At 40.0% G+C, this 16570-nt stretch overlaps 1 protein-coding gene across 8 annotated transcripts in view; it reads left to right on the top strand.

Moving 5' to 3' along the window:
* AOPEP (aminopeptidase O (putative)) overlaps positions 1-8600 on the top strand; it is a 186108-nt gene extending 177508 nt beyond the window's left edge. For 5 of the 8 annotated variants that reach the window (XM_079330950.1, XM_079330949.1, XM_079330944.1 and 2 more), the window contains 3 exons: positions 2030-2116; positions 4738-4882; positions 7803-8600. In XM_079330950.1, the coding sequence (XP_079187076.1) occupies positions 2030-2116; positions 4738-4878 (228 nt within the window). In that variant the 3' untranslated portion in view covers positions 4879-4882; positions 7803-8600. Of the gene's footprint in view, positions 1-2029; positions 2117-4737; positions 4883-5059; positions 6575-6777 lie in introns of those variants that run through there. The other 3 variants (XM_079330946.1, XM_079330948.1, XM_079330947.1) reach the window with 3 other exon arrangements.
* The last annotated feature ends 7970 nt before the right edge of the window (positions 8601-16570 follow it).

Here is a 16570-nt window from a genome sequence, read left to right as displayed (position 1 = left end):
AGGAGGTATGGAGAGAGCCCCATCCCAGAATACTTTATAATTTGCTGTTGAAATGTTCTTGCTGAAGGCACAGTTTGAGGTCATGAGCAGCTACAGAAGCTGCATTTGATTGCTTACCTCCTGGGTAAGTGCTGTAACTGCTGGATCATGGGATGTAGAAGAGCAGTGATCACAGGAGGGGACCGCAGACTCTTTCTCCTCATCATGATTCTCCTCATTACTATCAGAATATATTAGAAATTCTGTTTGGATTGTTTGTTATATATGGAAGAATGTGCAGGGTAAAGTGTATCTACTGTCTTTTAAATGCATTTATATTGTTTAACTCATATGAGTAGGAGAGGTGTATGGTTACATTTTGAGTCAGGGTGGTTTCATCCAGGCAAGGAGCTGCTTGGTGCTATAAGAAGCCCTGTAGCAAAGCTGTGTTGCCTGGGAAGACTTACTGGAGAAACATTTAGTGTCTCCTGGGAGAAGCAGCAGCTGGGTAGGGTTTTAAAAGTCTACATTACATATAATGTAATGTACATCTACAGCAAAGGGAGTTGAATTTTGGAAAGCTATTTCTTTTGTAAATTTAGCTCTGGTTGCACTAGCAGGAATCCTGACAGCTGTTATTTTGTCAGTAAAAAGCTGTAAGAGACAGCAGTTATTCCCTATAATGCACAGCACTGTAGCTGTTCAGTATCGTATATGCAGCAAGTACAAAACCCACCCAGCCCCAAAATCTCCCAGTTTTTTATTTTTATAAGATGTGTTCAAACTATTTTGTATAAGGGGTCAGTTGAAAAGAGGTATCATGTACACTGTGGGCATTTATCACTTGTTGTTATGCTCATAGGATTAGCGTCTAATGTAACGTAATTCGGTGAATTTTTTTCCAGACCTGTAAAGTTGGCAGGGACTAGGATGAAAAGGAAATTATTTTCAAAACCTTATTTCCAAAAGCAACAGTATCTTTTTCCCAGTCTTCCCTTTCTATTTGCAGGTCTCAGTGTTACCGCTACATTTGTCATTCAGAAAAAGGTTCATATTCAGCTACTTGATATAAGCACGACTTGGACTCAGTTTCAAAAACTATTCACTCTTACTATGAAAGGTCATTTTAATTAGTGCCTTGTCTTTTGGAAGATGGTAAGAGAAATGGCTGAAACAGAAGCATTGGGAGTTAATCCACTTAACTGTTTTCCTTTACTATCAGTGCTGAATTGCTAATGGAATATAAAGTGTTAGGCTGATCGCTGGCTCCAATCAGGCAAACCTCGCTGGAGAGTAAGATGGCACATTTGCCACAAGAGTTGTGAATAGCAAAGTCAAAATGTAAAGACAGCACACATGTAATTAATGTTGATACTACTTAAGTGACAATGTATTTTCAGTTGTAATTTGCTTGAAAACCTTGTTACAGTGTGTCAATAATTGTTCTTTATCAACGTGTGTTGGTAGAAGAGTATGACGGCTTTTTAAATGCAGATGAATTTTACATGTTTAACAATGTGCTTAAAATCTATTAGTAGCAGAACTGATTCATTTAAGTGAAAATTCTCTGTTTCATGGGTTGATATCTAACTTTTATCCTTTTGGAATGGATTTAATGGTACAGAATTACATTTAAGCCTTTTTATTGCTTGTGTGGTACAGTTACATAGGAGATATTATCAGTTATATTTTGTGGCTTCTCCAGACCTTTGCAGTGGTAATCTCTGTTTTCCACTACTCCCCACACCCTCTTTTTGACAATATGAAAGAAATAACCTGCAGCCTGACTTAAAAGAAAGAAAGTCAAGACTGGAAACAGTGGCAGTGAAGATGCTGCAGATGTGTGCCTGGGCCTGGTTAATTTGCCCAGAGCTCTGGCTCCTCTGTCCAGCTGACTGACTTGCCAGGCTGCAACCTGCCAAAAACCACAAACCCAACAAGGATGATAAACCCAAACTGGTACAGATATATTGTCAACACTCAGATAAAATACAAGGATTTGTTTGTTTGTTCATTTGTTTTTTACCTAGCTTTCTTTTTCTTCCCAAAGGTTCGTCATCGGTGGTGTGAACTGGTGATTAAACACAAATATGAACCTGGGTATGGAGACATTGAGAGATTCCTCAGAGAGGATCAGGTAAGTTGCATTTAACTAGCATATTGAAAACAATCAACTTTTTAAGACCCTTATGCTGAAATTAGAAAGAATATTTTAGTATACTTTTTTGCTGCAGTTAGTCAAAAACATGGCTGTGTATTAATTTTTTTTCTTCTGTGGTCCCCTAAACATTGTAGTTTAAGGAAGCCACCTAGGGTAGGGTATTCAATCCCACCTAAACGTGCCAATCTTCTGTCAAGTGGTGAAATAGGATAGAATTCCTCCTTGCATTATATGCAAGCCAGAGGTAGGAGTGATTCTGGAAAGATACTTCTCAGCAGGTTCCTTTTGCAAGATGAGGAAGGCAGGTGTGGCTGTGAATATCAATGCAGGTATGAGGTAAGTACAAAGCAGTCAGTGCTGTGGTAACTTCTGTTTTGAAGCTAGAAGTAGTATAGCACAATAGTGCACCTCCAGGGAATGCTAGCTTCTCCATAGATAGGGACATGCTAAGAGAGGATTGTGAAGGCCTTAAAAGGCTGGACATACATGATTTCCTTACTATGGCCTTTTATTTAGGCCATTGTGATCTTAGAATTCTAATTGTACCTCTGTCTTGTTATTTTATATTTCACTTTTATTTATCTTTTTTCACTATGAACCCTATAAAATTGAGACATTCACTGCCTAGGATGAATTTTAAATATTTAAATGTATGTTTAAAAATAGAAAATGGTGAAGATACGTGAAAATCTAGGCAAGATATTAATGTCTTTACCTTTTGTGCTTACAATGAACAAAGCTGTTTAGAGCCAATGAGGATTTTGTGCTTTCAGGCAACACAATTGAATTACTGCAGTTTGTCATGTGTTCTTCTAGCTCGAAAGTATACCTCCTATTTATATCTGAGCCAATAAACAAGCCTCAGAGCTCTTGGCAAGCTCTGTAATGAAACAAACAAACAAAAGACATAAAAGAATATTATTTCATAAGGAGTTACATTTATTGTGCATACTTGTATTCTATGAAAGGATGGAGATAACCACCAGCAGAACCTGAGGGTTCAGAGTTTGGGAAATCCTTGAGTTGATAAAACCACACAGAATTGCATGAATACAGTAGCTACTACGCCAAATAAAGACATTTTCTTCAGTGTAGGGAAATAATTTTTGCAATTTTTTAATATAATGTTCATTTTATTTACTTCAGCAGTACATACAGTTAATGGAACAACCAGCTTCTGGTGCGATTAGTGCTTAAATTAGAGCAGTTGCATGTCCATACTGGCTTTTAAACATGGCTTTTAAAAGTCTGGGAAAAAAATGTAAATGGACTATTTAGATCCTTTGAAGTTCTACAAAACACCAGTGTTTTTTCTGCATGTTAATGTTTAGACCTAGGGGAGAATTAGTAATGCTGGGTAAAGAAGGCAGTTTTAATAGCAAGAAAATTTCACCATTTAAAAAATTCTCACTGAGAGCAACTGGAGCCCAGCTCCAAGGCCATTTGTATGGCTGCCAGACCCTGGCTGAGCTGCAAACCTTGCAAGTCTGAGGTTTTGGTTCGCTTGGTGTCAGAACATGCTTAGGGAATTGTCAAGGAGTCTGGCAGGTTTCTGCCACTCTGAGACTTTCTCCTTTTAATTTAGTCATTGTTAAACTTTACATTTCTCTTCTGGCTGAAGGTGTCTTTAAGACTTGCCAACCAATGCTAGAAATTGTGAGGAATAGCATTAAAAATTGTATTTTCTCAATGCCGTCCAAATTTTTCCACTCCTGCAAGTGTCCAAACAATAACTCTGAAAGTCAGCGTGCTAAGATACTAATATTTTGTAACGTGTAATCCTGTTTTGGTAAGTTCTGTTTAACATTTACTGAATTCCTGTAATTAGCAGGAAAAAAAAAACATCATCAGAAAAAAAAAAAAAGACAATCTCCAATATGTTTCCTGGTAAGTTGGCCAAAATTTTGTTGGCAGTGGTCAAAGAGGCACAGATCTCCCTACAGGAGCCCCACTACCTTTTTTTATAGCTGCTCTGTCTAGAATAAATAGTTAAGAAAAGCTTGCCTTTGTACCCAAACAGAGTTTATGCATGTTAGGCTGTATTTCTCATATAAGAGTAGTCAAACACAGGCGTGACCATATTCAGTTGATGTCCAGTTACAGAATTGCCAAATGGGAATTGTAGGGTGGAGTACTTCAGTCTTTGTTCATGGATGTGTGAGTAAATGAGACAATTGGAAAGCAAATGTGTATCCTGTTGGAGGAAGGAGAAGTTTTTTTCTTAAGGGACATTTGGAAAAAAATGAGGTAGTGGGTAAAAGAAAACAGTATTCAATTTGAAAAGTGGCAGGGAAAGTGGAGTGAGGAATGATTTTCTTGTCATGCCATAAAACAGAATTCTTACATTAATAGTCTGTTTTTACATAGTCAACACAGCATATGGACAGCCATCTTTGGGCTAAAGAGACACAGAGAAAATTAGTTCTTCTGGGGGGAGAGAAATAGGCACTAGAGAGGAAAATAGTATTTTTTGTGTTTAGGATTGTCTGTTTTATTTCATGTTTAGTTTAAATGAATACTAGGAGGTCAGTGCCATAAAACCAGCTAACTAGTTATTACTGGTGGTAGGATGCTTGTGTGTTTTGCTCTTCTTTCAGGCTATGGGTGTGTATCTCTATGGTGAATTAATGGTGAACGAAGATGCAAAACAACAAGAGCTTGCACGGAAATGCTTTGCTGCAGCACAAGAACATATGGATGCATCTTCAGCCAAAGTGGTGGCAGAGATGTTATTCTGAAAAGGTGATTTTTTGTTTTAATCCTAACATCCAGATTTTGCTTCATATAGGAAGAATATGGAAAGCTCACTGAATGTGGTAAATTCTGGCATACCATACAGACTGTGGCTGCTTAGGCTGATAAATAACTCTTGTTGCATATCTTGTTGGCTTGTTTGTTTTTTTTTTTCTTTTCCCTAAGCCCAGCTGCGGGAGCAGTGAGTTACATACATATAGGCATAGCTGGAGATCGTGGAGAATGGCTTTGTTGTAATGGACTGTACAAGAGGCAACTGTAAGTCCAAATGGCCAAAGAAGGCCAGGCTCTGCCTACAGTTGTTTCCCATTCTGTATTCTTAACTCTGCTTACAAAAACTTCAATTTTGCAAGGAGCATTTCTGTTTAATAGAGCAGCATATTTACTTGACAGGCAGCACAGCCTTTGAAAAGAGCCTGATCCCACAGTGGAAATACAAAACTGTAGACTTGGAAACAAATACCAATCATGTGAGAACAAGCTGATAATTCAAATGTTTTTGTGTTAAGGGTATTGAGGTTTTGAAGATTGATTACGAGGTAAGAAAAGTAGCCTTAACATGAAGAAGCTAGCTTGTTTATGAAATTAAAGGAGAAGACTCACCAGAGAAGAAGAATTGCAAAAATACTTGTGGAATAAAGATTGCCATAGGCTATAAATTTGCAAAGATACTTTCTACTTCTCTGTCTGAACAGACAGAGAGGTAGCCTTACTATGTCTGCACATGCATGTTTAACATATAACCCATTTAGATTTGTATGAAAGTTTCTTCCAGTACAGCATACCTCAGATTTTTGGTTAATCATATAACTCATCTGACAGACTGATTGCCTTGGTTGCTCACAAAATTTTACAGCTGATTTGTGCTGCAAAATTCAGGCTTCTAATTTAGCAAAAACATATTGTCACCTAATTGATACCAAGCAAAAATCTTAATTTTCTCCTGTTCTAGTATTTGACTGTTCCACTTGATTTTGTAGTGGTTTTTGCTATGTTTATATGAAATACAGGCAGTGACAAGATACTATGAAAGCAAGTTTAATTATGAAAAGCCATGTTGTTTTTCTGTATAGACAAGAACTGTCCCTGCCAAGAAAACTTTTCAGGAAAGGTGAATCAGGCTGTAGAGTGGCATGATATCAGTAGTGGGGTAGGAGACACACCTTTTGAAATAGTTAAGGCTAAAGAGACTATCATGTGTACTCTCAGTTATCAAGGACTCACAGGAATTTGAGTTATGTTCAACAATTTTTAATCTGGTTGGTGTCTTCAAGTGTCTGAAGGCCAGAAACAATAAAATCAAAATTTCTGTAAGTTTCTAATGGTAAGTATCTAGCACAGGAAAATTATATGGTATGCAGGTATTAGCAATAGTCTAGAATTACCCCTTTGACTTTACAGACAGAGTGGAAGTGCATGGTGAGCTGTAACATAAAATCTGAAGGTACTGAGTACAATGCTCTGTGTGTCTGCACAGCTTTCTTTAAATGTTATGGCTGTTTGGGTTCCTGGCATGATGATTTGTGACTTAAGATTAAAATCACATTGCCAGGGATTACCACGCAGCCATGACCACAGCTGCTAGCATGAAACTCACCATTAATGGTCTGATGGGTGCACAGCGTGGAATCCTCTCCATCTAGCAAACAAACAAACAAAATACAGACACCCCAGCCCCCCGCCCCCCCCCAAAAAAAACCCAAAAAAATAGAGAGAGGGAGGGAGAAACAAACCCCCCAGGCCCACAAAAAACAGAGGAAAGCAGCAGAGCATCACAGAAGAACCTCCTCCGAAAACTATCTCTGCTGAGACCGAGATCTCTCTGGTGAGGTGCAGAGCTTAGCTGATTGGTGAACAGTGATTGCTTTCCTCTTTGTTCACAGTGGCTAAGTTCTGCACCTGAAGAGAAGGGAGAGGAGACTCTCTGCAGGACAGAGAGCGTTTGCTGGCTGAGATCCCTTGCTGCTGAACGGGCAGATTTGCGATGAATACATGTGTCCGAGGTTCAGAGTATGGACAGTAAGAGGCAGAGGCAACCTGGGAAGGACCAAAGATTTTAGTATTAGCTGAGGATAAACAGTGCTTCTTAAGTTCTCAGTCTGATTGCAAGTGTAAGGCATTGCCCACAGTAATTTGATTACCATACTTTCCTAAAGGTCAGAGGAAATAATGTTAGTGACTTTAACCTGAAATTATCAATAAAGCTTTTGTTTTATAGTCTTCTCTTTAACAGATGTTGTCATGATGTCTCTGCAGTCTTAGCTTAGCACTGTGTGTTGTTTGCAGGAAATGGTGGCAGCTCCAGTTGGAAACAACTTGCGGCTGCTGCTGTTGTTCCAGGCTGTTGATGGACCCGTCCTCCGGTGCCTACTGAGCTGATATCAGTTCTGATTTTACACACTGGCTCAGTTCAGCAGGAACAGGAGTCGAGCCCTAGAGCAAAAAAAAAAAGATGTACCTTTCCTAAGAGCCTTTCAGAAATGCTGTTGCTGTTTTCTCACAAAAATGAATCAGTATACATTGTAATATCCTGATGTTAGACACTAAATGGCCTAAGCTGGAAAAGCTACCTCAGTTTGAGAGGACTGTTGGCTAAAGATGAGAAGGTATGTGAATATTGTACCACATTGTACAGTATTGCTCTGGTAACTTGCCTCCAGGATTATTTTCAGAGTAACCTGCTAATAACCAAGAGAGTTAGTGCTTCCACCATGGATCTTCCCTGCTTTCTCCAGACCTTGTTGTGATAGCTCTAGGAAGCTGAAGAGATCATTAACTCTCTAGCTACCATTACACTCTACTGGTAACCTAAAAAATAACTCAATTTGGAAAATTGGGGCAATCAAGAATGCACACATATTCCTTCATTGTGACAAAGTAATAACTTTAAATGCTGTTTCCGTTGCAGGAAAGATCACAGACAACTCTTTTAATAGATCTTCTACTAAACCTCGATGGTACTAGGATTTCATTGACCCAGGACATCAAAGGAAGGATTATGTGACTGCTAAAACAAACAGCTGACAGAAATATTTACCTCTCTGTATTTCTAGAGGCTCACTGTAACTGAGAACACATGCACACAAAACATACTACACATACACACATACACACATTACTCTGTCTTTAAGTAATTCTTTTATACAAGAATTTTGGGATTTATCCTTGCACTTTGGTAATACAATCATTCTGGTTTGCAGATGCCAAAGATTCTTGGTTTGAACAACTTTATTAATTTGGACATTTCGAAAATGGATGAAACTGTATTGTGTCCTTAAAATTTTGTTTGAACTTTTATGTCATTTTTAAATAGCCTCAATATAAAATCAGCAGGAACTGGGGTGGGGCTCACAGGATTAGATAGAAGCAGAAATAAATGGTGGAAGTTTACCTACCATCATCCTGGTGATGGGATGGGACTGAAAAAAAAAACAAAGATCATCATGTTCTCTCTGTCATATTTAGCCTAAATTTCACCAGCAATGTCAGACCTTCTATTTTCTGAAAGTGTCTTTTGTTCCCTTGTGGTGCTTCTTTTGCAATGATATGTCAAGTGTATCTCTTCTTTCCTGATCAATGAATCTCTGCATTTTTAGAAGACATCTTAATTGTTCCTTAAACCACAAAAATCTGTGAACTTATTTCCCTTGTACTCTATTGTTTTATGTTAAATTCTCTTGTAAAATAAATTATTTTTTTTGAAACACATATAGTCTTTCCATTGCACAGTAGTTCAACATTAATTTAAAAAGTTGGGAAGAAGAACAACTGCATTTCTGCTTTTGCAGCAGGATAAAAGCACTTGGAACTCATTATTTAGGGGATGTTAATGAGAAAAAATAAATGGTATTCTTTTTTAAAGTTCTTAGGCTCAGAATCAAAAGTAAAAGCCTGCCTCAACACTGTCTTGAGTTCCTTCAGCTCAGTTCCTTTTCACGTCACCACATTTTCTGGCCTCCCCCTTTGCAGGCATACAGTGTCAAAACCTGAATTAAGGGACACTCAGCAGGTTCTTTCAAATGCAGCAAGAGTTAGGAAATTGTCCAAGAAGGCACTGAGACACCACAATGACTTCTAAAGTAGTGACACTCAAAGACACAGTTATTACAAGATCCCATTCATAACAGAGTTACACTTCATTTCACAGTCTTTTCTGCTAAGGCCTGCAAAGCAAACCAGCTTGCTTTTTAGCCTTTTACATTGTGTAAGGAAAAAAACGCAGAGCTGGATAAATATATGCAGAAAATTGCACAAAATATGCAGAAATTAAATACATTGTAAGCCTCTTCATAGCCAGTACTTGCCTCTTTTTTTAATATTGAGCACAGCAGTAGTTTGTTTTGTTTGCTGCAGCTCTTACAGTCTGCTTCAGCAGTATCCACTTGAACATTTCCCCTCACTACAACTTTGTGGCCCATCATGCATGGTAGCAACAGAGAAAATGAACAGAAAATATAACACAAACACCAAAAAACCTAAAAAATGGCAGAGATGAGAGTCCTGGCCCTTCATCAAAGTTTATAGGGCCTTTTGTTGCTAATCGAAGCACTGTGACATAGAGTGAGGCTCCAGATTAAGAACAAAGCTGAAGGTGGCACTGAACAGTTACTGTCACCATAAGTCAGAAAGCATAGGATTCTTTATTTTTATTGTTTAGTAGGGTCATTAACACAATAGAAACATTACCCTTAGTTTAAAATATTTCTGAATCATGTAAACAGCACTGGAAGTGAACCATGCAATTATTTACAGAATAAGATGAGTTGGAAGGGACACACATAAATCATTGAATTCAACTCCTGGTCCTGCACAGCACCAGCCCCAAGAGTGACACCATGTGCTGAGAGCACTGTCCAAATGCTCCTTGAACTCTGTCAGGCTGTGCTTGACCACTGCCCTGGGGATCCTGTTCCAGTGCCTAGACACCCTCTGGGGGAAGAATCTCTTTGCAACACCCAGCCTAAACCTCCCCTGACACAACTTCAGGCCATTCCCTCAGAGCAGGATCAGAGCCTGTCCCTGCCCTTCCCCTCATGAGGAAGTTGTATCTGCAGTGAGCTCTTTCCTCAGTCTCCTTTGAGCTGAACAGACCAAATCACCTCAGCTGCTCCTTGGATAGCAAAGCCCCAGCACTGGAGGTGAGGCTGCCCCAGCTCAGAGCAGAGCAGGACAATCCCCTCCTTTGCCCAGCTGTGTTCCTGTCCCTGATGTCCCCAGGACAGGGTTGTCCCTCCTGGCTCCAGGGCACTGCTGGCTCAGGTTCAGCTTGCCACTGACCAGGACCCCCAGGTGCCTTTCCATGGCTCTGCTCTCCAGCATCCCATTCCCCAGTCTGTCCATACATCCAGGGTTTCCCCATCCCAGATGCAGAATCCAGCACTTTCTCTTTTTGAACTCCTCATGGTTGGTGCTTGCCCAGACCCTGATTTGTCAAGGTCCCTCTGCAGGGCCTCCCTGCCCTCCAGGGAGTCACCAGCTCCTCCCAGTTTTGTATCATCTGCAGACTTGCTCAGTGTCCCTTCCAGTCCTGTGTCCAGTCATTTATGAAGATGTTGAAGAGCAGAGGGTTGAGGATGGAGCCCTGTGGAACCCCACCAGTGACAGGTCCCCAGTCTGATGTCACCCCATCCTCTGTAATCCTTTGTGCCTGCCTGACCCAGTTGCTCCCATCCCATGGTGTGTTTATCCAGCTCTGGGCTGGACATTTTGTCCAGAAGGATCCTGTGAGACGCATTGAAAACTTTACTGGATTCCCTTGGTCAGCTGGGTGGGTTACCTTGTCATGAAAGGAAACCAGGTTGATTGAGACTGACAGGCCTGTAGGCTCTGTGTCCTCCTTCCCTTCCTGAAATTCAGGACATACTTGCCAGCTTCTAGTCAGCTGGGACCTCTGGATTCCCAAGACCACTCAAAAGACACATTTTGTGATTACATAAGCCAGCTTTTGAAGGATTCTTGGAGGAATCCCATCAGGCCCTATAGGTTTGTAGGGATCCAGCTGGAGCAGTAGATCCTTCATATAAAAGTTTTTAATCGGCCTTATCAAAAGCCTAACCAAAAAAACCCACAAAAAAAAAAAAAAAAAAAAAAAAAAAACAAAAAAAAAAAAAAAAAAAACAAAAAAACCAACAAAAAAAAAAACCCCACAGGTGTTAGAGTTCATTTTATTCACAATTTTCTCTCAAGGTGGATGTTTCTACATTAAGTTCCTGACAGAAGGAAGCTGCAGAATCTACTTGAAGTAAATAAAAGTAAACAACAACAACAAAAAATCTATTTCCAAACTTCCTGTAACTATTCATTACAGGAAGCCATGTCTTTTCAAACAATACCTCCATCTAGGGGATGGACTCAGTGGTCCTTATGGGTCGCTTCCAGTTCAGTGTATTGTATGATTGTACGTGGCTGTGACAACATAGGCATTTATGCCTTTGCCCTTAGGTTTCGTTTACTTGTTTTGTAGGCAGCCCCCTCTGAATAAAATACAGCATTCTGTAGGGGTTATTTCCCCCTCCCATGCCTAATTTAGTCCTTAACAAACACTGTGGTAATTTTACTCTGAATAGTATTAGAAAGCCCAGTGCTGGCCTATCTTCCACTTACTTCATCAGGCCAGCATCTAGTTAGGATCTCAGTGATTCTTTTCTGGATATAACTTCTAGCTCTGAAAATTAATCTCAGATGAAAAATTATAACTGTATCCATATAGTTTGGCAAAGATCACCATCCACTTTCCCATGCTGCTACTGGGTTGCTTTTTCAGAGTAAAAGCAGACCATAACACAGGGGTGGCCCTGCAAGTCCCTTGGCCCCCCAGTGGGCATGCTTTCATTCTTTGCCATGCACTTTCTGTGGCAAGTACAGAGTAAAACACACCATTTTGCTGACAGCTGTTTTCTGTCTGAAGCTTTGCTGAGACATGTTTGCAGCTGCTGCTGTCTCTGTGATTTCTCCTTTAGGAGGGAATTAGCTGTACCCTATTGCCCATGCCTCACACAAAACAGGAAAGCAACACGGTCTGGAAACAAAGGTCTGACCAGAAATGCAACCTGAGCAAGTGGGCAGCTTGAAGAAACAAGTTGTAAGCAGTCTAAGGATTTTTGACACACAAAAAGCACTATGAAAAAGGATATTAGTAAAACAAATAAAAAAAAGTTGTTTGGAACATTAAAATGTATCATGCAGAGCACTGCAGCCAGCCAGTTAATCTCCAAGGTTGATTAAAGTCTTGAGAACTGGTATTTGTACTACAGAAAATTTTAGGTGTTAGTTTGCAGGTTCATCTGTGTATAGAGTTATCTGGGAGGAAACTCTGGTGCTTTTGGTAAGAATCAGCAAGCAGCTGAGCCATGAGCCATTGTGTTCCAAATGGAACTGTTAGTTCAGGGTTGATTAGTTTAGGTTGATGCTTTCCATGCGGAAACTGGACTGTAAATATCTGGAAAACACCACACCTTCCAGGCACCCACACTGCAGGCAAGTGTCAGCTGGCACATGTGCATGCTGCAGCAGGGCTCACTATCACTACACATGATTTAAGAGTGAGATGTAGTACATGAAATATCTAAGGCCATTCAAATTTTTATCAGTAACTTAATGGTATTTTACTTTGGAAAAAAAACCACAATGTATAATATTTGAAATAAGCCCACATACTGAGCACAAAACCATTCTCTAATTCACTGAAAACCCTATTCCATAACACTGATTCTTAACATCTAAAAGAACTCCGAAGAAACATCTTTTGCTCTTTTTAATAATATGTCTTGTGGTCTTTTAAAGCTACAAAATATCTACCTTTGTGTGCAGTTCCCAGTATTCATGAGTCATGTCTGATGTCTTCTCTAACAGTCGAAGATTTCACCAGACGCCCAAGTGCATTTCTCTTCTTGGCCTCAATTGCTGATGCCCAGACTAGTCAGAAGAAAAAAATTTGCAAGAAAGGACAAGGAAGCAACCAGTGGAAGAGCCTGACGCATTTAGAATTTCATAAGTATGCTGAGTTCAGGCACATACACAAAAGATGAAGTGAACATATACACTGATGTGGCTATGTTGCTTTGTTTCTGCGGACACACTATACTGGGAAATTTGTTTTAAAATCTTACCCTGCTTCCAGGCTGACATTTTATGTCAGTGAAATGTGGCAGTGCTTAAAGATATTGAGACATTTTCACAGTCCTTGGGAGACTAACTGCATTTGTCTGTTTGCTGTGATTTAAACTAAGTTCGTATTTTCTGCACAAAATTAAGGTCCTGATTTCTGCTGCTTATACCTTTTTTCCAGGAGAACAACAGACATTTGCACTGTTACCTGAAAGCATGCAGAAATTGCAGATCTGGTTCTGCATGATCATTTACACATCAGAAAGCAGAACTCAGTTTTCAACTAACACCACTTCTTACAACCAACAGTAATGCCAACAGTACAACCTCTGAAACCCTGGTTTTGCTCATTGCCCCATGGCAGAGATGATAACTCTGCTGTCTTCTCACATGCTCCTTGAACAGCAGTGGGACACTGCTGTACCCTTTAGTTAATGTAGCTCACTCAGTTATCTCTGAAAACTGCCTATTTCTGACTATATCCAGGCTTTTCCTCTGGGCTTGTTGGGACTGGTGTTTCAGCACTGGAGCTCTCTCCTGAAACAGTCTGAAACATTTTATTCATGGGCCAGTGTTGGCTGCTTTGCCACTGGCATAATCCTCAGCCATCCTGACTGGATCTAAAGAGGCTAGTTTGGGAAGCTGGTGCTTGGCACCATAATGTGATTCATTTAATCTTTAATCCTGAAAGGACAGTGCTCATCATCACAGTAAAAGGATATTTGTTTCTTTTTTTTTTTTTTTTCAACTTCAAGTTGTTTCTTCACAGTAACTTTGTTCCACAGTTGTTTTTTATATGTGGTACTAAAAGTTATTTGCTGTACAGCTGTACCTCCTTACAGTCAATTCTTGTAAGTAGAACAGAACTAAAAATTAAAATACCATAGCAACTATCTTACTTCAGTCTGCATCTGTCCATTGGTGTGCCTGAAATTCACCTATTTAACTGCAAAGCATGACCAATTAAAGTTTCATCAAAAGGTGTACAACTTTACTTGTCTTTTGTTCCCTAATGTAGTGATCCTTCTCACTCATTCCACCTTTCACATGCCACTTCAGCCAACATTTCCCTACACACAGGCTGTGTGTCTCTACAGCCATCTTTGTTCCCATCAGTAACATGGCAATATTACCCTGAAAAACTGATGTTAGGGTTCTGTCATAGCCACCACTTGTGCTGAAACTGCCCACCATGCCCTGTTTGCATTATAATCTTCTGTTGCTTATGACTATATATGAAGGCTTTTTAATAAGTTCCCAATTTTAGCTGAGGGAAAACATTGTTCCTGTTTGCTTGATTGTGTTAAAAAATGCAATTATATGACATAAATGCTGAATGTATTTTTTTCCTGTTGTGGTTGAACTCCAGCAGGCAATCCCCATGCAGATGTTTGCTCACTTTCTCCACCCCCAGTAGGATCAGGGAGAGAACTTGAAGGGTGAATGTGAGAAAGCTCATGGGTTGACATAAAGACAGCTTAATAGGGAAAGCAAATGCCACACACACAAGCAAAGCAAAACAAGGAATCAATTCACTGCTTCCCTGGGCAGACAGGTGCTCGGACATTGCCAGCAGAGCAGGGCCCCATCATGTGCTGTGGTGACTTGGAACAACAAACACCACCACTTCAAATGTTCCCCATGTCTCCATCTTCCTCTTTATATCCTGAGCATGATGCCATATGGTCTGGAATATCCCTTTGGTCAGTTTGGGTTACCTGTCCTGCTGTGTCCTGCCCCAGCCTCCCAGGCACACACAACTTCCTCCCCAGCATGGCTCTGAAAAGCAGAAAAGGCCTTGGTTCTGTGAAAGAGCTGCTCAGCAGTAACAAAAACATCTCCTGTATTATCAACCCTGTGTTTAATACACAAATCCAAAACTCAGCCCCACACCAGCCTCTGAGAAGGAAATCAACTCCACCTAAGCCCAAACCAGCACTCTCTTTACACAGATGAAGAGACAAATAAATAATCACAAGACTCAGTTTTGTACAAGAACAGGGAAGCCCACCTTCTGGCATTTTACTGTTTCTACACACACCTGATGCCTGGAAAGGCTGACCTGGAACTAGACAGAGCAAAATGAATAAAATAGGTATTTATTGAAATGATGCACCTTGGGCAGTGCAAGAGCCTGGCCAGGGCTACACCCAAATTGAATCCAAGACAGATCCCAGTACGAGTTTCTACACATTGATAAGTTTTGGTCTCTACATATTTGGGTGAGTTGTTCAACCACAGCCCCAGGCTATGAAGTCTCAGCCCCTGGCTTGCCCCCCTTCCCTCACCCTTGTTTATGCTTTTTGGGTAACACTTGTCCTTGTTTCTCTAGCTCTAGCTAGGAAGAGATTGTTCTGTCTAACTACCCTGTGAAGACACTTTACTAACACCTAATATGAAGTTTCAGAGTTACACACTAAGCAGCAGAGAATCTGAAAAATATAAAAAGCTAAAGCCCAAGGCATCACAGCTCCTCCCCAGAATTTGCCTCTCTGTTCTTCAATCAAATCACAGGGATGCAAATTTCTTCCTTGATAGATGGAAGGAAGGAATGGGAATTAGAAAGCATCCAGACTAAGAAAACAGAAAGACCAGTCTTATTTATTTAAGCTACTGATTCACTGTTAGCAGTATGAAGTAATGTAGGCATCAGGTGAAGGGAAGATGTGATGATGAGAAAAGCTCTGCATCACTTGAAGGTCAGTGCTAAAAGCTGGTGTAGCACTGTATTTTAGCATCAAGAGCACTCAGCATCAAAACCACAGTTTACTTCATGAAAAACCCAAAAATTATTTCTCTCTTTGTCTTGAAAAACAGCTGTTAAGGACTGTGCTTTTTGGTTATGTTTTAGAGGTGGTAAGGACCCAATGCAGTCAGGTAGCCCTCCTTCTGATTGTTTCTTCCTGCTGCTTACTCCCTGAATGTCCAAAAAATCAAAAGATAAAGAGTCTTTCAGATTCACAAAAGAAAACTGAATTGATAGGAAAATTATGAAAATGGCATCAAAACAGGATGTAATGTGGCAGTTCTTTTCATACTTTCTTTAAATGCATGTGGATTACCAGACTCTGTAACGCATTTTGAGGAACTGTCCCAAAGCAGTGTTAACAGTTTAGGTGGTGCAACTACTGGGCTGTTCAAATGCACAATTTCTGCAGCAGAGCGGGGACAGCATTGATACCAAATTCTGTTCTTTCCTTCTTCTACAACAAGTTTGCCAAATCTGAAGAAATCAGCACAGGGAACAATTGATTCCTGTGTGGTTAGAAACAAGTCTGTGAGTGAAGGATCTGAGCAGAAAAACAGATATTCAACCCTTACTTGATTTTATACACAACTTCTTAAACTTTGTTCTAGGATGTTTGCATAGGTTTAGGATATTCTGTTTTAAAAATAAAAACAACAAAAGAAAAATAAAGAGACTGGATTTGTACATTCATCTTGGATCCTGTCCAGAAAGAGAAGAACAAAAAGGCAATGCTTCTGCCTAAAGAGTAGGCACATCTGAGAACTTCCTCTGCCAATACAATGAGCAGGAGAACTTGTGAAATCAAGATCAGAAGAGCCATG

Source organism: Erithacus rubecula, assembly GCF_903797595.1.
Source record: "Erithacus rubecula genome assembly, contig: SUPER_Z_unloc_2, whole genome shotgun sequence".
Lineage (NCBI taxonomy): Eukaryota > Metazoa > Chordata > Aves > Passeriformes > Muscicapidae > Erithacus > Erithacus rubecula.
This window is presented reverse-complemented; position numbering and strand designations above follow the sequence as displayed.